This window comes from Eulemur rufifrons, chromosome 14 (assembly GCF_041146395.1).
Source record: "Eulemur rufifrons isolate Redbay chromosome 14, OSU_ERuf_1, whole genome shotgun sequence".
Classification (NCBI taxonomy): Eukaryota; Metazoa; Chordata; class Mammalia; order Primates; family Lemuridae; genus Eulemur; species Eulemur rufifrons.
The window spans coordinates 34,667,193-34,689,356 of record NC_090996.1 but is presented as its reverse complement, the minus strand read 5'-3'; the positions used below and the strand labels follow the sequence as shown (position 1 = coordinate 34,689,356).

The 22,164-nt window shown below is 54.5% G+C and overlaps 1 protein-coding gene across 1 annotated transcript; it reads right to left on the bottom strand.

The window, feature by feature from the left end:
- Nucleotides 1-11,551: 11,551 nt before the first annotated feature.
- PRSS27 (serine protease 27) lies at nucleotides 11,552-17,999 on the bottom strand. Its single transcript, XM_069486605.1, has 6 exons — nucleotides 17,948-17,999; nucleotides 14,927-14,953; nucleotides 14,191-14,353; nucleotides 13,061-13,332; nucleotides 12,261-12,430; nucleotides 11,552-11,881 (listed from the first exon to the last, which is right to left on the bottom strand). The coding sequence occupies exons 1-6, from the start codon at nucleotides 17,997-17,999 to the stop codon at nucleotides 11,588-11,590; spliced, it is 978 nt and encodes a 325-aa protein (XP_069342706.1). The 3' UTR covers nucleotides 11,552-11,587.
- Nucleotides 18,000-22,164: the final 4,165 nt, after the last annotated feature.

The window sequence follows — 22,164 nt, the reverse complement described above, 5'->3', positions numbered from 1 at the left end:
TGTTTGAGCTCAGGAGTTGAAGACCAGCCTGAGCAAGAGCGAGACCCCACCTCTACTAAAAATAGAAATTATATGGACAGCTAAAAAATATATATAGAAAAATTAGCCGAGCATGGTGGTGCATGCCTGTAGTCCCAGCTACCTGGGAGGCTGAGGCAGGAGGATCTCTTGAGCCCAGGAGTCTGAGGTTGCTGTGAGCTGGGCTGACGCCACAGTACTCTAGCCGGGGCAACAGAGCAAGACTCTGACTCAAAAAAAAAAAAAAAAAAGAAAAAAAAAAAACTGCCATGGAAACTGCTTTACCCCAAACTTTGATCCACAGGCCTAATTAGGCTGCCTACCAGGGCAACTAAACTTTGCCGTGTGAATAAGTTCCAGTTTCATCAGAGGAAATGTGGATCCAGCTGTCTTTTACAGACTGGTGAGTTTGTGTTACCATCTCATGGGTAGAGTCCTAGGGTAAAATCTATTAGAACTTTGTGTGTGTGTATGCGTGAGAGAGTGTGTGTGCTTAGGTAGGTTTTGTGTCTGTCCATGTATTACATGTTTGTGCTTACGTGGTTCCGGACTGGCTTAAAAGTAAGAGCACTCATAAATCCAAATGGTGCACGTGAATTTAGTAATCTTTGGTACATAAGCTGGGTTATTATTAAAAAATAAAAAGGTGTAAAGTAATAGTAAAGTAATAGTAAAAATACTTTCAAATTGTCAGTATGTATTTGTTTTTGCCTGGGTTTTACTGGACATTTTTATGTTCTTGAGGTGTCAAGATTTGACATAAAGGTTAAAAAAATATAAACTCAGGTAAAAACAAAATAATGTGTGATTTTTGATAAGTAAATTTAATATTTGGTCTAACGATAATCACTAAATCTGAGTTACCAACAAAAACGCCTATGTGTTTAACTTTAAGGTAAAAATGCAAATGTACCTAAGTGTCAGCAAATTAGAATAAATAAAACACCCAGTAGAGCACAAAAAAAAAAACAAAAACAAAAACTTATGGTAAAAGGTTTATGAAAATATTTTGGTTTTGGTCTTTTAACCCTAACTGCAGATATAGTTTACTTCCAATGATTCACTGTCTGTAGGGAGGTACACGGAAGGTGTTTCCAACTCACTATCATCTAATATTAACAGCACTGTTAGGGATTCTAAGCTGTCCTAGAAGTTATGGTTAGAAGAGCTTAAACTGAAAGCTTCAGTTTTCCCCTTGGTCTTGTCCGTTTCTGTCCCACTCTTTACAAGCGAGCCGGTTATGTGTATATTATGTGGCCGTAACAAAGTTGGTGCCTAGGGAAAAAGTTTCTAATTTCCCTATTAATTTTTGTGTAGTTATTTATTTTAAGATAAAAAGTGAATGATGGTTGAAATCCAAGAGAATCTCAGAACAGTCTTACTCTTTATAAATATTGAATGTACTCAAGTTTGCACCCCCCAAAAAAATGTTTTGAGACTATGTGGATTGTTTTTAAAACAGCTTAATCTTGATCCTCATGTAGAAAGCATGTTACCACTTTGTATCATTGTTTAAGGTCCTAAGGATGGTGCTGACGTTTTGTTTGTTTCCTCAGTCTGCAGTCAGGTGATCTTATGCTGATGGGATTCAGAAAAGTAACTTAAAATGAAGGCTTCAGAAGCCAAAATGTTCTGACCTTGCCTTGTCTGCCTGCCTCTTGTACTAATTCTTCCGCGAAGCCAGCCATAAAAACCAGAATCCCTCAACCCAAGGCAGGTCGTAAAGGCCAGAACCCCTTTTTTCTGAAAGCTAGCCATAAAACCTATAATTATTCTATGTAAAATGGCCATAATGTAATTATCTAACCTACTTTGCTTTTACTTTGTTTTACTGTAAAACCCCGTGCCAGAAAGGGCCTTGCGCTGCACCCAGAAGGGAGGAAGGCACACTCAGAGAGGCCAGGCAGAATCTACACTTAAAAGCCTTGCTGGTTCTGCCACTCAGCCTGTTAGAATCAGCTGACACTGTCCATTTTTGTCCAATCATGTCTACTGGACTATCCATACTTTAAACATAAAAAATGGACAATTTCCCCTGCATCTTTGAATGTTCATTCTGAAGGCGTCCATGTGTAAGTTTTAATTCTTTCTCCTATTAATCTTCATGTCAGTAAATTTTCTGCAAGTCTTTATGGGAACAGTGCCCTTTGCTCCCAAACTTTGGGGGCCAGAGACACTTTGATCCCTATGATGTCAATGAATTTTGTTTTGGGATGTGATGTTTTGGAAGGATCTAATGAACTAATACCTTTAAACAGGATATTCTAAAATGCCTACTATGTTTATAAAATTTAAAAGTGATGTTATATTTGTTTAATAAGTCTTATTGAAATACTTCATTTGCTTTTCTTGGTAAGATTTATGAGTTTAAAATTAAAAAACCAATAACTGAAACTATATTTTAATCCCTGTTCTGTGTTACACATCTAATTTACAAGGTATAAAAATGGTTAACAGAAAAGTAACTTAAACTAATACCTGGAATCTAAGTGAACCGCTAAGATAAATAAATAAAATAAATTAGGTAAATATAAATAAAATAAATACAAATGAAATTTTCATATAATTTAAAATCTTAAAGTCATTATTTTAAGTTAAAGATAATCATAAGATGTCTGGGTCATTAAAGGTGAAATACTAGAACATTAGTTCTTAAATATAAGTTTAAGCTTAAACCTTGTTATCTTATTTTTATATTTAGGAAGGCTAATAAAATTGGTGACTACCAGTTCAAAGTTACTTTAACTTCCTAAGTTTTTCTAAGAGTTGGCATTATGATTAGTATCTGTTATTAAAACTTCTAGATGAAAGGGAAACAATTCTATACAAAAATTTTTAATAAACATGTTATAAGACATAAGTATTAGTTTGTTAAAAGATAATTTTGTCTAATTTATTGGTTTTTGAAACTACTTCAACATTGAATATGTAACTGATCATTAAAAATTAAGTGGATATAAAAGTTAAAGGTTATAAAAGTCTTAACTTACAGTCAAATTGGTTAAAATTAGATGGATTTGTTTATTAAGAGTTTATTAAGGCTCACGCCTGTAATCCTAGCACTCTGGGAGGCCGAGGTGGGCGGATCGTTTGAGCTCAGGAGTTCGAGACCAGCCTGAGCAAGAGCGAGACCCCATCTCTACTAAATAGAAAGAAATTATATGGACAGCTAAAAAATATATATAGAAAAAATTAGCCGGGCATGGTGGTGCATGCCTGTAGTCCCAGCTACTCGGGAGGCTGAGACAGGAGGATCGCCTGAGCTCAGGAGTTTGAGGTTGCTGTGAGCTAGGCTGACGCCACGGCACTCACTCTAGCCTGGGCAACAGAGTGAGACTCTGTCTCAAAAAAAAAAAAAAAAGTTTATTAAAATTAACTTTATCATTACACTAATACAATGAAATTTGGTTTTCTCCTTTGAACTAGATTTTCCTATGACATTAATAGAAATAAATAACAAAAAATTTTTATTCACCTTTTAATAAACTGCAAAAAGAAAGGGAAGGAAAGAAAAATACAGATTCAGCCTCCTTACTCTACTTCAGTCTATGAGGTCTTAGACTTGTTTGAGAAACTGAGTCTCCTCTCTCTCAAAGAACAGGACTCTCACATTTAAAAAAAATATATATATATATTTGAATTATCAGTTTGGCTATAATTTCATAGTAACCTGCAACCTTGCTTCATGACGACAAATGTCTTATGATGAGCAATTCATGACTTCCTGCTTTTTAGCTTTCACTAAAATTTAAAGTTACTAAAAATAAGAATTCTACACAATGCAGTAATTGTATATATAAGGTGTACCAAAGAATAAGATGTTTTTAATAAGAAAAACTATAAAAGAAACAGAATGTGTTCTTATTAAAATATATATAACTTTGTTTAATTCAGAGGTTATTTAAAGGCTGAATCAAAATAAATTTAGAAAGAAAATAAAAGCAAGATTCCACTTGTGAGTAAGAGAAAGATGTAAAAACGCAATGAATATAGAAATAAAATTTTTAGTAAGAAAAGTTAAAGAGAAAGAATAATGTAAAGAAAGGCTCTTGCATGGGATTTTTTGTCCTAAAGTAACTGGTTATTTAGGAAAAGGGAATGTTAGGACAAAACGAAGTTTTTAGGCATGTTTTGTAGATAAGTGTATGGTACGTGCAGGTTGGAATACAGTTTATAAAAGGGAATTTATTAAGGAATTTTGGCTAAAACAAAGATTTCTGTTAATATCAATTTACTCTTAAGGAAGTGACATGATGTGCTCATTTTGATTCTGTAACATGTTTCCTTTTTTTTTTTTTTTTTTTTTTGAGACAGAGTCTCACTCTGTTGCCCAGGCTAGAGTGAGTGCCGTGGCGTCAGCCTAGCTCACAGCAACCTCAAACTCCTGAGCTCAAGGGATCCCCCTGCCTCAGCCTCCCGAGTAGCTGGGACTACAGGCATGCACCACCATGCCCGGCTAATTTTTTCTATATATATTTTTAGCTGTCCATATAATTTCTTTCTATGTTTAGTAGAGATGGGGTCTCGCTCTTGCTCAGGCTGGTCTTGAACTCCTGAGCTCAAACAATCCGCCCACCTCGGCCTCCCAGAGTGCTAGGATTACAGGCGTGAGCCACCGCGCCCGGCCTCCTTTTTAATTTAAAAAAATAACGCACTACAAAAGGTTTCTCTTGAATTTTGGTAATTGACCTAAGAGAAACAAAGATTTTGTGCTTTATCAGATAATCCCTGTGCTCTCTTTATTAGGTTTTGACTAACTAGAAAAACTAAAGTTTAAAAGGGTTAAGACTTACACCCATATAACTTTATCACCTTTAGTAGAATCTTTTGATGACTATCTCTTGGTTAAATAAATGACCCTTACTTTATAGTGGTTTGTGATTGTCTGTGAACAAATGTTTTAAGCTTTTGCTATCTGAAAACCTTTCCAGAACTTAAATTCTAAATCCAGCCTTTTGACCTTAAGCTTTTTATATATTAGGGCCACTGAAAGTCTAAGACAGACAGTAGATTTATTTAGTATGTCAAAACCATACAGGGAACATCGTCAAATCTTCTCCTGCTTCCTATAGACTTAGAACTTCCTGAGTATAATTTTTCTCAGTTATGGATTTATACAAAAGGAAATATAATGAGTAATTTATCAGCCACCTTAGTATAAACTACTAACGAGACTATAATATTGTGACACAATAAGTTTCTAAATTTCCTTACCTTACATTTGCTAGAAGTCTACCACTATTCCCAAGAACATAGTAGCTCAACACTTATAGGGAAATTAGTTCTGTAGCCTTGCCCTTCACATTTTGGATTTTACTCTTGTATCACCTAGAAGGTTTTAAAGTGTCGATGAGTGCCTGTCCACCTCCCGTCCTGTTTGCCCTAAAATGCTGAATTGGCTATAGGTCCCCCTTTGGCTCTTCATTCCTCTTGGCCACGAGGATCCCACCGAGGGAGTGGATGGGACACACCACCCTGGCAACAGATGGGACAAAATAAGAGTTTGGCCATAGATGCTGCCTCTGACATGCCTTGGCCCAAGGGGGGAACTGTGAATTCAAATAAGATTTTAAGGCTCACCCCACCACCGGCTGACTGAATGGACCCCCTCGTGGCCAAAGGAATATCCTAAAGCTAAATTGCCTGCCAGGAGGAGGGAGGTCAGACATGCATTATCAGGGCCCCCTCCCCTCTTGGGGACATCCTTTGTAACCCATTAACAGGTCTAAGGGTACGCAAGACACACCTGCAGGTCCTCAACTTACACAACAAATCTATGTCCGGTGGCTCATCTCTGATAAACAGGTTCGTATGTTGAAACATTCCAAGCCTTTAGACAAAGCTTCATGTCATTAACCAATTACAAGCCAAAGGATCTTCAAACCCACCTATTACCTGTAAGCCCCCAGCTTCGAGATGGCCCACCTTTTCGGGCCAAACCAATGTAGGCCTCCCACGTATTGATTTATGACTTTACCTGTAAGCCCTGTCTCCCTGAAATGTCTAAAACCAACTGTAACCCAGCCACAGCGAGTCCACTTGCTCAAGGCTTCTTGGGCGTGGCTCCATGTCATGGTCCTCAAATTTGGCTCAGAGTAAATCTCTTTGAAATTATTTTACAGAGTTTGGCTTTTTTTCCGTGGACACCTTTATTGGTTTGGGATAAACGTGAAAATGCTTCCAGCAACGGAAATGAGACTTAGCAACAGGGATTTTTAGGATTAATCTACTCCACGTATTTGAGCTAGGCCAGGCTGCAGGGCACAGGCGTGACGGTGCCTCTGCTTCCGTTTCCTGCGGCTGAAAATCAGCGGGAGCTCGCTGGGCCGGGCGACTGTCCGCGTGTCAGCAGACACACTGCCCCACACGCTCAGGGGTCAGCGCCGCCCGGTGTCCCCGGTGCTGCCGCCGGGCACAGGCTGCCACGCGCCCAGGTCAGAGGTCAGCTCAGAGGTCAGGGTGGCCCTGAGGCTGCTGCCCCCACAGACACGGTCTCTGCCCCTAGTGGACACGCAGGAGCTCTCTCCCCGCCCGCTGTGGCCGTGCCACCCTGGCCGCCCTTACACTCCATGAAAGCCAGCTGTCCCCAGCCCTCCCGCCAGGTCTGCAGTGACAGGCGGCACCAGGGCACAGGGGCGGAGAGACCAGGGGCCGCTGAGGGACAGCCCCCCACAGACCCACCTGGGCACCCAGTGTCTGCCCAGGCCAGAGTGCGTGTCCCTGGGGGGACAGCAACGAGGACTGGACAAGAAGAATGGGCGCCCTGGCCCCAGTGGCCTCTGGAGACAGCCACGGTCTCACCCAGGGAGGGGACTGGGTGGTGCAGCGATGCAGGAGGGGCAGCGACAAGGCGGGGGGGGCAGCCATGGGGGGGGCAGTGACGTGGGGGGGGCAGTGACGAGGGAGGCCGGGGGGCGGGGAGACAGCCACGTCCCAGGCAGCAGGTGCTCGATGCCTGGAGAAAGGCCAGGAACGCTTCCTCCCAGAAGAACCCTCGCACAAGATCACGTCTCAGCCCAGGCAGGTGACAGGAGTCCCATCCACTGGGACCCCCCCCCCAACCAGCACGGATGAGCCCCCCACTTCCCTGGGACAGGCCCACTCAGGCTTGATTCTTATGACAAAAGAAATAAAAGTTATAAGGTTTGAAACAGAAAAAATATGATTGCCTACACAGAAAATTTAAAAACAAAATAAAGATAAGAGAATTACAGAAAACAAGCTCAACTACTCAGCGGCATTAGCAAAATCACAGGACATGACATTAAAAAGGACCCTCGAGGATGCCTGGGACCCGAGTCATCCTTCTGAAAAATAAGGGAAGGAATGAGGAGTTTGTCCGACCTTCCCAGAGCAGCTGGGTTTACAGCAACCAGACGGCTCGCGAGGGACGTGACTTTGATGGAGAAACTTCCAGATAACCAAGGCAGGGCGCGTTGCAGCCAGCACCACCCACACAGGCCCGGGGTGCCCATCCAGGGATGCCGCAGAAAGGGACTCGGATCTGCCCCGAGTGCTCACCACGGCTCATGGCCGTCGGGGCAGCGAGGGCTTCAGGCCTGGCAGGGCGGGACCAGGACCCCGAAGGGGGCACAAGGCACATGCAGACACACCAAGCCAACCCGTCAGGTCCTCATTTGGACACAGCAGCTGAGGGGCGGACAGGGACCCGGCCTGAGGGGTGGTCGCCTGCAGTGTGCTTTCCTTAGCAGGTAAGAGACGGAAAATGAATGAATGAAGCCATCAGCTCCAGACGCTGGAAAAGAACAAAATAAACCCTTTCCTCCCAGGAGGAGGAAGAAACCTACACAAAGTAAAACTTAATGAGCTGGATGCATTTTTAAAAATCTGACGCATAAAACCATTTCTTTGAAAGGAGCCACAAAGGGGGCCACCAACGGCTGTTCTGACCACGGGGAGGGAAAAGGAGGGACCCAAGTGGCACTCGGGTCACACAGGACCGAGACCGACGGTGGGCAGGGCCGCCCTGCGCAGGGGACACGGAGCAAGTCCCGGAACCGCGGAGACTGGGGGTGCTAAGATCCCGTCACCCGCCACGGCGCCACACGCAGGAAACTCAGGGCCACCACGTCCTTGCCATGCTCTGGATAAAAAGCAAACGCTGGCCAAACGCCCCTCGTCCCCACGGTCTGATACACCGAAAACTACAAATGGCCGAGACGAAGTCTAGACACAGCACCGGATGGACCCAGGACTGGAGTACGGACTCAGAACAGAACTCCGCGCGCTGAAGAGACGCGTTTTGGAACCAGAGACGGGACGGGACGTGACGGGAGAGATTCAGAGCGAACAGAACATCCATGATCGTGTGGACGCGAAGACGTCGGCTTCAAGATGCATTTTCTTCTAGGTTCCACTGGATGACTGTCACCGCTATTACTAAGTGAAAAACGGGAACGAAAGACATGTACACAATACGGCCTTGTTTGGGTAAAGCAAACACTGACCCCAAACCCTGTGTGTGTGCATGTACATGCGTGTGCACCGTGTCACATGTACTTGTGTGCCTGTGGGCACGCGTGTGCACGCATGTGCGTGTGCCTGCTTGTGCACAGATCTGAGTCAGCACGAGAGGAGGAAGGGCATGATGGGAGGGTAACACAGGTGGAGGACAGAACCCAGATGAAAAGACCACCCTGAAACGAGAGCCCCCGTGAGGCCGTGTGTGTGCACACGTGCAGAAAGCAGAGCCCACCCCGCACAGGGCCGCACACGTGCTGGGGGCCCAGCGTCTGCCCAGGGGCGGCTGTCCTCTCCTCCCGCCCCGCGCCGGCCGCACGCGCCACACTCCCGCCGCGGGTCCCCGGGTCTCGGCCAGGAGCACCGGCTGCTCCCCGGGGGGCGGCACCCTGGCCCAGCCCAGTTCTGCGACTCTCCGCTCCCCCGTCTTCCCCTTCCAGCGGCAGAAAGCCGGCCCTGGGCAGCACCACCTCCCAAGGCTGGTGTCCCGGTGGCCAAGCGGACAGACAGCATGGTGACATGGTGACAAAGAGAAAGGACCGGACAGAAACACAACGCTGGAGCCAAGAAAGACGCCAAGACTCTGGTGGAGAGCGGCGGGGATTCCAGAAAGGCGCCGACCCAAGGAGGAGACTTGGTCCCAGAGGCCGAGGAGGTGGCCTGGGGGCCCCTCCCTCTCCGGTGCTCACGGCCAACTGAGGGCCGCTTGTGGTGGGAACGCAGCAGCAGCTGGTGGAGAACCCTCTGGAAGCTCTTGGGAGGAACCTGCAGAGCTCCCTGCAGGCAGGCCCTGCTCCGCACGGACAGGTCTTAATGAAAGCTGCCAACTGGGCCAGTAAACTCCTCGCTACGCTGGACTTTTAAAGCGTGAATTTAAGAGCAGCGAGGGTGAAGGGTCACGCGGGCGTTTGATTCGCAGCTGGCGGGAGGCGCTGCCGTGGGGGAAAAGCCCACGCGCAGTGTCCCGGCCACGCGGCCCTCGCCCGGGTCAGGGACGGCCTGAGACAGACCCGGTGGGGCGGGGGAGGGGGCGACACCCAGCAAGGGCCCAAGACACGGCCTGTCTGCGCCAGCCCCCTCGACGGACCCTGAGCTCTCCTGCGCCCCCACCTGGCCCCGTGCTGGCCCCCACTGACCTGCTGCCGCCTGGGGGTGCTGATCCCTGGGCCCCTCTCCGCGAGCTCCAGCGCGGCGTCTCCCCCAGCCCGCTGTGCGCGGCAGCACTCGCCGACACCTGGCCCTGGGGCCAGCTGGCATTTATCCGCCTGGGCTTCGCCAATTACTGCCTGGGCTTCGCCAATTACCTGCCTGGGCTTAGCCAACAGCGCTTCCTCCTGAAAGGAAGGCCCCACGCCCGCCCCCGGGTGTCCGGGTCTCACCTGAAGGGACTGCGGTTAGCAAACAGACCTCATTTTCCTCTACAGCAGAGGTCCTCAACCTTTTTGGCACCAGGGACCAATTTCATGGAAGATAATTTTCCACAGACCGGGGTGCGGTGGGTGTCGTGGGTGGGGGGAGGTGGTGCAGAGCTCAGGCGGTGCTGGGCAGCCCGTTTCCCAGCAGGCCTTGGACGGTGCGGGGGACGCAGCTGTAAACAATAGCCCAGGGCACACGGGACCCCCAGGCCCCATCCTGGAACTGCCACCACCCTGCAGTCCCCAGGGGGAGCGGGGCCACGGCGTCCACCCCCAGGCCCGCCCCTCCACGGTGCGCACCGCAGTCTGGTCCCCCTGCTCGGCCCCAGCCCTGCGTCCCGCCAGGGGGGCCCAGCGGTGCTGGGTGGAGACGCCCTCACTGTCCGTGCGTGGCTTGCAGGCCGACCCTCCCACGCCCAAGGCCACCGAGCTAAAAACCACCAAAGAAACGACAAGTGCAAATGCCTTCTGGGGCCACGACGCTCCACGGGCGAAAGTGCCAGGCGCCCCCCTCCCCCGCCCCGTGGCTGTGTCTGGGCACGAGGACCCTGCAAAACAGCCTGGGGGCAGCCGGAGGAAGCCCCACGCCGGCCTGGCCCGTGGGGACTGACTGCCCTGTCCTCACCCAAGGCTGCCGCTTGGTCCTGGGTGGCAGGTGCAGCTCCTGGTCACCAGGCTCTTCCCACGCATCTCTCTCCCACCCTCACACCCTGGTGGCCAGCGTGCATGCGCGAGGCTGTGGGCCTGGGCCGGGCTGGGCCTGACACCCCCAGAAACTTCCGCCCACCCAGAGCCCCGGCCCAGCCGCTGCCGCCTCCTCAGGCCCCAGTGATGCTGACCGAGGCCACCGACCGAGACCGTGCCCGCGGGACGCCCCACTCTGACTCGGGTGGCGGGGCAGGGCCACAGGTCCCTGGGGGTGGGGGTCCCGGCCCGCGGAATGGGACACACTTAGGGTTCTCAGAAGGAAATCTTTGAGGTGTGGGTTTTTCCTTATTTATTTGTAAGAGCTCTTTACATATGAAATGCTGCTCTTTTGTGCGTAATGCAAATGTTTGTCCTGGGTTTGTTTTTGTTTTTACAGCTTGTCCCAGGCTCTCAATTTCATTCCTAGTGTTTTGACATAAATTATTAATACTTGTGTGGTCAAATGATCCAGCTTCATTGCTCGTTTAATTATATCTTCACCACGGCAGCGTGAGCCTCAGGAGAGCAGGGACTGGCTGGACATTGGCTCGCCCAACTCTAGCCCAGCCCGGCAGCTGCGGGGACCCCTCCCCAGCCACCAGCCTGCCCCGTGTTGGGCGACAGCGTACACAGACAGCTCACAGTGTGACTTGAAGTTTCCTTTTCTCCAGAAATCCCTCCCTCGGGAGCCCAGCTGCGAAGTGGGTTGTAGAAAGTGCTGCGGTGGGTGGAGCACCCTGTTCCGAGCAGGGCAGTGCGCGCCCCAGCACGGCAGGAACAGCCCAGCCTGCACCCTGCACCCCGTCCTCCCACGGGACCCCACGACCCGCACCTCCCGCCCCCCACTCAACGCCAGCTGCAGGACTTCTGGGTCCCTGCCTGGATGCCAGAGCTGCTCAGGGGACGGCCGGCCGGGAGGGACAGCTCTAGCATCAGGTGTGACCCTGGGTGCTACTTACAAAGGGATAGCATGGGCCTGGGCGGGCTCAGAGGCGGGTGAGGAGCGCCAGGAGGACCAGCAGGACGGTGGGGGCAGCCTGGCAGGGCGCGAGGTTCCGGCCAGGGGGCTGCTGGCCCCGGGGACCTCTCTGCTGGCCGCCCGGCCTGGCCCGCTGGAACTGCAGTTCGGGAATGATCCGATGGATCCAGTTGTGGTGGGAAGTGACCCGGATGTAGACGCCAGGGCGGTTCTCACGGGCGCAGCCCTCGCCCCAGCTGATCACCCCAGCCTGCAGCCACGACTGGCCCACAAGGCACACCAGGGGGCCGCCAGAGTCGCCCTGTGGGTCAGCGGAGGCACTGTCAGAGCCCACCCAGCTCAGCGAGGCCCGGAGGCAGCGTGGCAGGTACACACACCTGTGCTTGACTCTGCCTTGCATCCACCTCTCTCCCCCAAGCCTCCCAGCCTTCCTTTTCTTGACTAAGGTCCCCATTTCTCTAGTGTCCCCAGATCACCTGTGCTAGTCACCTAGGGGATGTTTCCTAGGCCCCACCCCAGACCCACTGACTCACACCCTCCCGGGGTTCCAGGCATCTGCTTTTCCAAAACAAGTGTCCCGGCCGATTGGATCGGATGCTCAGCCCACGCAGCGGGGCCATCGCCCGCCTGGACCGGGGCCCTGAGGCCAGGGCTGAGTTCCCTCGGCCATGTCCCCCTACCTTGCAGGCATCCTTCTTGCCCTCGGCGAAGCCGGCACAGATCATGTCGTCCTTAATGGTTTTGGGCTGGAAGCCAGACTCGGCGTCTTTGCTGTAGAGCAGGTTGCACTTGGGCGTGTCGATGATGGGCACGGCCAGCTTCTGCAGGATCCGGGGGTTGGGCAGGTTGTCTGCGGAGGGAAGCGGCCTGCAGCTCAGTGGGGTCTCGGTGAGGCCCAGGGCCCTGGGGTCTTGGCAGCCCCTGCTCCGTCCCCCCCATCTTTCTCTTTCTTTTTTTTTTTTTCTCCTCTGAAACAGGGTCTTGCTCTGTCTCTTGAGCTACAGCGCAATGGTGTCATCACAGCTCACAGTATCCTCCGACTCCTGGCTCAACCAATCCTCTTGTCTCCGTCTCCCAAGTAGCTGGGACTACAGGTGTGTGCCACCACGCCCAGCTAGTTTTTCTATTTTTGTAGAGATAGGGTCTCACTATATTGTCCAGGCTGGCCTCGAACTCTTGGCCTCAAGTGATCCTCCCACCTCGGCCTCCCAAAGTGCTGGATTACAGGCATGACCCGCCACGCCCAGCCTTTCCCTGCCCATCTTGTGCTGGTGGTTAGACTCCCCTGGCTCAGGGCTTGGTGGACTGACTTCCTCTCTCTTTTTAAGCGCCAGGTGGGGCTTTCTGCCCCTTCCCTCCACTTCTCCGGGCTCGGCCTTCTGGGTCCGCTGTCCACACCCGCCCATGTGAGTACAGATCCTGTGTGGGCACCTTCTCCGGGCATGTGCCCCGTTCTCCCTGGGCCACCCGCCTTGCTCACCTTGCTCACTGGGGCTGCCCCAGCCCGTGACCCAGCAGTTTGTGCCCGTCTCAAAGATGACCGAGGGGTCGGGCACACACACGGGGAGGATGTAATTGGTGAACGTCACTGGTGCCTCCAGCTCCACCAGGGCCACGTCGGCACTGGAGGCCATGCCCCGGTACAGGGGGTTGCTCTCCACCCGCTTCACCCGGGCGTACATGGCGTGTGGCCCTGGCTGCACCAGCTGCCGCGCCCCCAGCAGGACCCGGTACAGGGATGTTTTGGAGGTGCTGGAGGGGGAGAGCAGAGAGTTGGTCCGGGCGTCCCCTCCTCATGAGGAGGAGGGGGCCGGGAGGGGCCAGGGGTGCTCCTTGGCCCACTGCAGTGCCTGACACCCCCCTGCACACTATCTCCAAGGCAGTCCCCTGCAGTGGGGCGCAGCAGCTCAGGGTGTGGGAACTCAGGCCAGGCCACCTGGCCTTGATTCCCTGTCCACCCCTGGCCCCTGGGTGACCTTGGACAAGTCACCGAACAAGTTTTCTGTGACTCAGCTTCCTCATCTGTAACAGGGGGACAGTAACAGTCCCTACCTGGAAGGCTGGCTGTGAGGGGTGAAGGGGAGGACCCCACGCAGGGTGCGCAAGGCCCAGCCTGGCCTGGCTGGGGCAGGCGACCTGCTCTCTGAGCCTGAGCTTCCGGATTTGAGATGTGGGTTTATAAGAATCACAGAGCTGCGAGGCGAGATGCTTGGGAAACCCTGCAGGCCGGGGCCAGCGCGCTGGGGACGGGCTGGCCTGGCCCTTTGCTCAGGGATTGATTGTGCAGGTGCCCTTGGAGGAAGGGACATTCTGCTCCGGTCCCAGCGAGGAAGGGTGCGTCCTGGATTTGACATGGGGAGGCCAGGGTGAGGGAGGAGTCTGCCCGCATTCCCGGCACAGGGTCCCAGGAGTGGCACAGTGCCTCGCTGGCAAGACCAGCAGCCAGGCTGGCGGGAGGAAGGGCTGGGGGCAGCGACTGCAGCGGGAAGTCAGCCCTGGTGTTGGACCTCAAGGGAGCACGGGCGGGACGGCGGCCAGGGCCCCACAGGCTGCTGGGCGGGCGCGCTGTCCGCGGTGCTGAAGCGGCGGGCGTGGGGTGCAGGGACTCACTTGGAGAAGCAGTGCGCTGCCGTGAGGACCCACCGCTCCGTGATGAGGCTGCCCCCGCAGAAGTGGCTCCCATTGTGCTGGATGCTGACCTGCCAGGGCCACTCGCCCTCCAGGGCGTCCTGCCCGCCCACCATCCGGTTCAGCGTCTGCGGGCGCCCGCAGGCTGGGGGGACACAGCGGGGGTGGGCGCTCGCTGGGGCTCCATGCTCTGCTTCCCCCAACCCCACACTCCAGCTTCTACTTTCTGCTCGATCCTCAGCCCCCTGCCCGCTGCCCGAGGGGTGGCCCGTGCCCGGGGTAGCTTCTGGCACAGGCAGGGCCTGCAGGCTGCTACAGCCCCGGGGAGCCTGGCTGTCCCCCATGTGGAAGGCGGCATAAGCCCCACCTCTGGGGGCCCACGGAGGGGTAGCTGGGATGACACATTGTCCCAGGGCCTGGCACAGAACAGGTGCTGGCTGGGGTATCACGCCCTCCGAGAGGCAGGCGACCCAGAGGGGGACAGTCACTGCTGGGGGTGATCACACCCTGCCCCCCAGGCCCGCAGCCCCACTCAGTCCTCCTTCCGGGCTCCAGTTCTGCGGAGCCACAGCCTCTCCTAACTGTGTCAGGAAGTGTCAGGAATGTTCCCTGCACATCCATCGTCCCTTCTGGGCAGCTGTGCGTCCCCGGCCGGTCTTGCAGCTCTCAGTCAAGCCGGCTCCTGTTCCTCCCACAGGTAAGGGCCTGGGACGCTTACCTCTTGACACCTTGGCCCCCTGCGTCCCTGGAAGTGAGAAAAGCGGCGATCAGCCAACTGCCAAGGCCTGCTCCTCCCCTCCCCCACCGGCTGGTGTGTGCAGCCCCTGCCCTCTTCCCCTCCCCCGCCTCCTGGGGGCTCAGGAGGGACATCGGAGGAGGGGCCAGGGGCCTTCCTTTCCCCCAGGCCTGGGGGTCGAGCTTATCTGCAAGGGCAGACAATCTCCTTGCCACACGGGGTGGGAAGGGGGGCAGATCAGGAGATGCCAGTACAGCAACCCTGAGGCCTGTTGTCCCCTTCTCATCCTTGCCAGGGCCTCTCCCTCGACACCCCACACCCACCCTTGTCTGGAAGCTTCAGGGGAGGGTCCGGCCTCCAGCGCCGGCACTGTGGGGTCTCCCTTTCTCCCTGGAACAGCCTGGAGCCAGATTACAACAGCCCAGGGAGTGCCTCTGCCTTTCAGCCCTGGGGGCTTCCTCACGGTCTGTTCTAGAGGGAGCAAGTCCCCTTCAGTTCTTCCCTCAGTCTCAATGCCATTCTGAGCCTCCTCCCTGGTCTCAGGGCAGTAGAGAAGCTGGCCCCGTGGCCACCGAGGGCCAGCCCTCCAGGACTTTCTCTCCGGCATTCCAGCAGACTCTGCCCGTGGAGCCCAAGACCCCTGCTGGGCCACATGGGCCCCATCCTCCAGGGGGAGGACTAGGGCCATTCTGGGGAAACCGGGAACAGGGATCCCTTGCTCCCCACACCTCTGGACACAGGGAGGCTGTGACGTGGCCTTTACCAAGTGCTGGAACCCCCACCCTAGCTGGAGACCCCAGCCAGGGAGGCAGCCCACAGCCCAGGGTCAGCACCACCCAGAAATGAAAGAGACCTCTCGGCGCCCCACACCCTGCGTATCCGGTCCCTGGGGGCAGGTCTGGGTGGGGGATTAGAGCAGCCACCTCTCCACGCCTCAGCCCTCAGTCCCAGTGTGTTTCGGGGCCCAGAGGGCAGGAAACCTTCTATGGATCAAGTCTTCACTCTGACCAGAAAAGATGACCAATGCTGTGGAGTCGAGGGGCCGTGGGGACAGGAAGTGGCCGTGGGGTGTTGAGAACCCTGAGGATTTTTACAGGATCCTCATTCTTGCCGCAAGGGTCCCAGCTGAGGGACACGTGGGGGATGAGGACGCGGAGTCGGGGGGTCTCTGGACGGGGAGGAGGAGCAGGTGGCCGCTGGCTGGGAGGCCGAGCAAGGGGCAGCGGGAAGTCTGCCCTGGACGTTACTCATTCCTCGTGTCCACGAGGCGCCCGTTTAAAGTGCGGACGCCCCCTGGGGGATCACCGCCCCCAGCCCCCAAAAGCAATTTAGGTTCCCAGCACCTGACCCCTTGCTCTATCTCAGGCCTGGTGATGCTGCCTGCAAGGTGCGGTGTCATCCGCCACCCTCTGTCCTCGCTGTGACACTCGTCCTGCCCCCTCCGCCCCCGGGAGTGTGCGGGAGCCTAGTCCTGGTTCTCCTTGTGTGTCCACAGCAACCCTCCTTCCCGTGCAGACCTCTCCTCCCTAGTGCGACCTGCTGCTGCTTGTGTAGCCCCAGCCTGCCTCGGAGCGTTTTCTGTCCCCATCCCCCACCTGGATGTGCTTTCCTCCCAGTCTCTACAAGTCTGAACCTCGACCTAGAGATCAAGGCCTAACTGAAGTGCCACCTCTTCCGGGAAGCCCTCCTTGCATGCACAGTCCATCTTGGAAGCCTCATGCCCTCTCCTGACCTCTCTGTCCTCCCAGCAGGCCTCCCAGAGCTCTGCCCACCTCACCCTGGAGTTAAAGTCAGCGTCTCATCCCACTTCTGGGCCCAGGAGGTCTGTGAAGGCAGAGCCCGCATCTGGGGCTTGAGCTCAGGAATGTGTGGAGGGACAGAGGAGAGTGGTTGTGGGGGGCTGGCTAGGAAGGGGTGATGTGGGGAGCTGGGCCCTTCAGGGTGGGCGTCCTGTCGAGAACTGGACAAGGCTGCCAGTGGGTCAGGCCCCTCATCCTGGGCCCAGAGCCCCTGACACTCCCGTGGCCGGTGGGGCTGGGTGAGGCCTAAAGTCCCAGGCAGCACTAGCCAGAGGCCTGGTGGAGGTTCTGGGTCCCCCTGGCTGGGGGTGAGGGTGGCATCTGGGAGTCCAGCCTCTTGTCACCATGGACTGTGAGCCAAATGCAGCCACGTTTTCCACTTTGGCAATGACCTTGATTACTCAACCCATGGGGAGCAATCGCTGCCTTACAGCCCCGTGGAGAGGGGCTTCCCTCAATGATGCCATTATCCTTGTGCCGAGGCCAGGAGTGGGAGGTCACTGGGCCACCCTGGTGCCCTCCTAGCCCAGAGAACAAGGAAGCATGGAGCCCTGGCCGAGCTGCCATCTGGGTGACCTGGCCTAGCCCTGGGAGGTGACTTGAGGACAGGGAAGTGTGGCTGCCAGGCTGGCCTGGTTGGCCCAGGAATGTGGGAGGGTTTCCCTGGCAGAGAGTGGCCCACCCCACAGGGAGGGGCTGGCACCTGCTGACTCTGGCCCAGGACAGGGAGAGGGCACTGTGGGCACCGCCTGCTCCTCTGCCAGTGGGAGGGGGCCCTCTGCAGCCTGCACCCCCGCCCCCACTCTCTGCTGAGCCCCCTGCTATGGCAGCCCGGGGATTTGGAGCCCCCGTGTCTCCATCTGGGGAGTGGGGGGGACAGGCTGAGATGAGGACACCAGGGACCAAGCCCTGAGCTGAGCACCCTGAGAGTGCCCAAGGAAAGGCAGGGAGGAGGCCCCTGCCAATCCCGGCCCCCAGGTCCTCTCAGGCCTGTGCCCACGCTCCCCGTCCTGCCCTCCCCACTTCGGGTTCCCCAGGTGGCACATCCGGGACCTTCCTGCCTAGCTTTGGGACGGCACAGTTGGGGCGGCAGTTGGGGCGGGGAGGGGGCCCGTCCTGCAGCCTGGGGAGTGGGGGCTTGGCCGGCTGCAGGCCCCGCAGGCCTCTGGAGGCACCAGCCCCTCCCTGCGCCTTCCAGACTCACCAAACCGCAGCAGCAGCAGCAGCAGCAGCTCCACCGCCAGGGGCCGCCTCATGTCCTCGAGCCTGGTTGGGGCGCTGGGCCTGGGTCGGCGACGTGAGCTCCAGGGCACTGGTGCTGCCCGGCTCCATGAAGTGGGTTTTATGCCAGAGATGAGCGCCGGCCCGGCTATGCCGCCCAACCTGTCGGCCCGGCCCGGCCAGCTCTGCTCCACAGGAAGGAGGCACCCCAGAACCCGGCTCCTCCGTGACCTGGCCCTGAACCCCCAAAGTCCGAGGGCCAGACCCTTCACCCCAACATGCCGTAGGGTGCTGGTGCGGGGTGTGCCCGCTCCTCCGGGTGCTTGTGGCCTGGGGCTGCCCCAGCATGAGTGACCACAGACACCCCAACGGGCCCCACATGAGCTGACCACAGCCCACCGGTGGGACCCTCCCTGTCCCATTCGTCGGTTTGTTGATTCGCTCAGCAGGTGCAGGGCTCCGGGAACCAAAGAATGGGGCTGGGGCTCACTCTCCCGCGGGAAAAGCCAGGGTCAGGCTTGGGGCAGGAAGAGCAGGGGAGGAATTGGAGGCGGGCGGGGGATGGGGCGTGGGGTGGGGTGCAGCGCCCCTCCTCCCAGGACACCGGGCCCCTGAAGGCGCCGCCCTGTCCTGGCGGGCGGGTGGGGGGCTTCCCGGCACCGGGTGGAGGCGGCTCCGGGAAGGCACCCGGCCAGGAGGCCCCGCGTCCCGCCCCGACGGCAGCGCCGGAGCAGGTCGTCCGGGCACGGGGCTGACGTCAGAGCTGCGCGGGCCGGGCGTGGGGGCGCTGGATGGCAGACCAGCCCCTGCCTCGGTTTCCCCGCCGGCGCGGCCGGCACACGGACCTGGAGCGCGGGGTCCCGCGAGGCAGGGGGAGGTCTCGCTTCGCTCCCAGCCCCCTGGGCGGGCAGGGGGCGCCTCCCGCAGGTAAGTGCTCCAGGTGCCGGCAGTCCCCCCACCCCTGGCCGGCCCTGGGGTCCCGCGGGCGGTGGGGTGCGGGACCCCTGGGGTCTGGAGGGAGACACTCTAAAGCTTCAGGTCCCCAGCCTGTTGGGGATCCCAACGCCTCCCCCCCACACACCCCACCCCCCCACCCCCCGCCCCCGTGCCTGGAAAAATTGTCTTCTATGAAACCAATCCCAAAAAGGTTGGGGACCACTGCTTTAAGGGGAAAACATAACGTCTAATTATAAACCGTGGGGGGTGTTTCCCAGCGCCTGGGTGGCCGCATTTCTGCAGCCATCCTACCACGGCTCTCCGAATCTCAGAGGCGGTTCCAGAGCTTTGGGGCTACTCCCTCCTGGGCAGCTCTCTCTGCCCCTGACCCCGCTTTTTAAAAGCCAGTTCCTCTCAGGGTGGCTCTGCCTCAAAGCCAAGCAAGTCACAAAACCAGGATTCGCTTCAGAAACTGAGGTGCCAGGGAAAGCTGGAGTCCTGAGGAACGAGGTACAGGGACCTCAGTGACTGGAGCAACAGCGGGGCCTCACCCACCTGCCAGCCCCAGAGCCCCGGAGCTGGTCCCTCCTCACACCACCTGCCGAACACGTGGAGACGGGATTAGATTCCAGAAAGGTTTTTGTGTTTTTAAAAAAACAATCTTTCCTAAAAAAAATAGTATTGGACATTTGTCAGCCCTCTGGAGAGATGAGAGCTTTCTAAGGTTGGACGTCACGGGAGACAGCACAAAAGAAAAGAGCTGTGGCCCACAAGTTAAAGTACCAGCGACATCGGTTACAAAGTCAGACGGCAAACGACGGGAAAGCCATCTGTGGGAAACCGGGCAGAGTGCTGGCACCGTGGCACCCACAGGGCTCAGGAAACGGATGGGAAACCACTGAGACCCTGAGAGTGACATGGGTGAAGGTCCCGGACAAGGCGGCCAAAGCGGAAACTGATTGGGTTAATTGAGCTGCTGAGAAACGTTCAGCCTCAGTGATTAAGTAAATGCAAATCTAAGCAGCAGCAAGGTGCCGTTCTGTGTGGGGCCGGCCAGGCCTGCAGGAACCTTGGCAGTCAAAGCATCAGGGAACCGGCCCTGCTGGGACTGGTGGGTCTGCCTGTGGCTTCACCTCTTTAGAAGTTATTCCCTTCGTGTCAGTGACTTCACCGCTCGGAGTCTATCCATACAGAAAAAGCATTTTGACCAAAGGTGTTATTGGCCAGATTATTTATATTCACAAAAACAAACAAAAAACTCAAATAAACAAAAACTAGTAAGGGTGATGGCAAATCAGGTATCTGAATAGAATTCATAAAAATGACATTTTCATGGAGACTGGACAAATAGAGAAAATGCTCGTGATGTTAATATGAGGGGAAGTAGAAAAGGGGCCATAGGCCGGGCGCGGTGGCTCACGCCTGTAATCCTAGCACTCTGGGAGGCCGAGGTGGGAGGATCGCTCGAGGTCAGGAGTTCGAGACCAGCCTGAGCAAGAGCCAGACCTCGTCTCTACTAAAAAAATAGAAAGAAATTATCTAGCCAACTAAAAATATATATAGAAAAAATTAGCCGGGCATGGTGGCACATGCCCTGTAGTTCCAGCTACTCGGGAGGCTGAGGCAGTAGGATCACTTAAGCCCAGGAGTTTGAGGTTACTGTGAGCTAGGCTGACACCACGGCACTCACTCTAGCCTGGGCAACAAAGTGAGACTCTGTCTCAAAAAAAAAAAAAAAAAAAAAAAAAAGGAAGGAAAGGGGGCATAAATATATATAGAAAGTGTAATAACTATGAAAAAAATGTAAACTTCGAAACAACAGCAGCAACATCCAAAAGAAAAAGCTGCAGAATGTTCCGCAGGGGGCGGGTGGGGGTGGCTCTGTGGCCGCAGCCCAGGCCACGGAAGACAACTTAGGCGCCTGGAACACAATAGGTATTGGTGGCCAGGGTGGGGTGGCCGTTCCTGGGGCCTTCCTCAAAGGCTCCGCTTCAAATCCACTGATTTGAATCTTTTGAATTCTTTCATCTCTAATCCACTTTTAAGCCCACTAGTTTTTATTCCAGACATTGTATTTTTCAGTCCTAGAATTTCCATTGGGTCTCTTTCTATAGTTTATATTTCTCATATGAAATCTCATACATTTTCATTCATTACGAGCACATTTTCCTTTACATTCTTACGAACGGTTATAACCATTCATGGCAGACAGGCTCTAAGGAGCCCCGTCGTCCCCACCTGCTGGCGTCCATGCCCTGGTACAATACACAATTCCCTCCTTTTGAGTGTGGGAGGAAACTGTGACTTGCTTCTCAAAGAAGGTGGCCAAGAGTCATCCCAGCATGTTACTTCTGTGCTGCATTACACTGTGTGACTGTATTGTTAGCAGACTCACTCCAGAGACTTCTCTTCCCAGCTGGCTGCACAGGAGTGAGCGGCCCTGCTGGGAGGCTCCCGTGGCAGACTGCCGAGCGCAGCCTCCAACAGCTAGTTCTGTCCCATAACTACAAGGACATAAATTCTGCTGACAACCCGAGCAGGTGTGGAACCAGAGTCTTTGCCCTCAAGCCTCCAGTTGAGAACATGGCCTGACTGATACCTTGGCCACAGCCTTGGGAGACCCTAAGCAAAGGACCCAGCTAAGTCACGCCCAGAGTCCGGATCCACAGAACTGGGAGACGATAAACGTGTATTGCTCTAAGCTGCCAGGTTTGTGGTCATTTGTTATGCAGCAATATATAATTATTATTATTATTATTTTTGAGACATAGTCTCACTCTGTCACCCCAGCTAGAGTGCAGTGGTGTTATCCTAGCTCACAGCAACCTCAAATTTCTGGACTCAAGCGATCTTCCTGCCTCAACCTCCCAAGTAGCTGGGACTACAGGCGCCACAACCATGCCCAGCTGATTTCTCTATTTTTGTAGAGTGGGGTCTCCCCATATGTTACTCAGGCTGGTCTTGAACTCCTAGCCTCAAGCAATCCTCTGGCCTCAGCCTCCCAAAGTGCTAGGATTACAGGCATGAGCCACTGCACCTAGCCTATGTAACAAATTAAACATTGAAAACAACTGCTTTAAAACCCTTGTCCACCAATTCTGACATCTGGATCATCTCAGGACTTAAATTTCATTTAAATGAAGTCCTAGAACATGCAAAATCACTTTATAGGAACAGATATTGGATCTGTGAAGGAACTTTCTGGGACAGTGAAAATGCTCTATATCTTGATGGGAGTTAGGGTTAAACACGTGGAAACATTTG

What these genes read in the sequence shown, in the direction of transcription:
- PRSS27 (XM_069486605.1), bottom strand. Translation starts at nt 17,999, where the DNA reads ATGAGGCGGCCCCTGGCGGTGGAGCTGCTGCTGCTGCTGCTGCTGCGG. An exon ending in GGGGGCCAAGGTGTCAAGAG is followed by an intron (nt 14,354 to 14,926) that starts GTAAGCGTCCCA and finishes GTGTCCCCCCAG; the next exon opens with CCTGCGGGCGCCCGCAGACG. An exon ending in GCAGCGCACTGCTTCTCCAA is followed by an intron (nt 13,333 to 14,190) that starts GTGAGTCCCTGC and finishes CTCCCCCTCCAG; the next exon opens with CACCTCCAAAACATCCCTGT.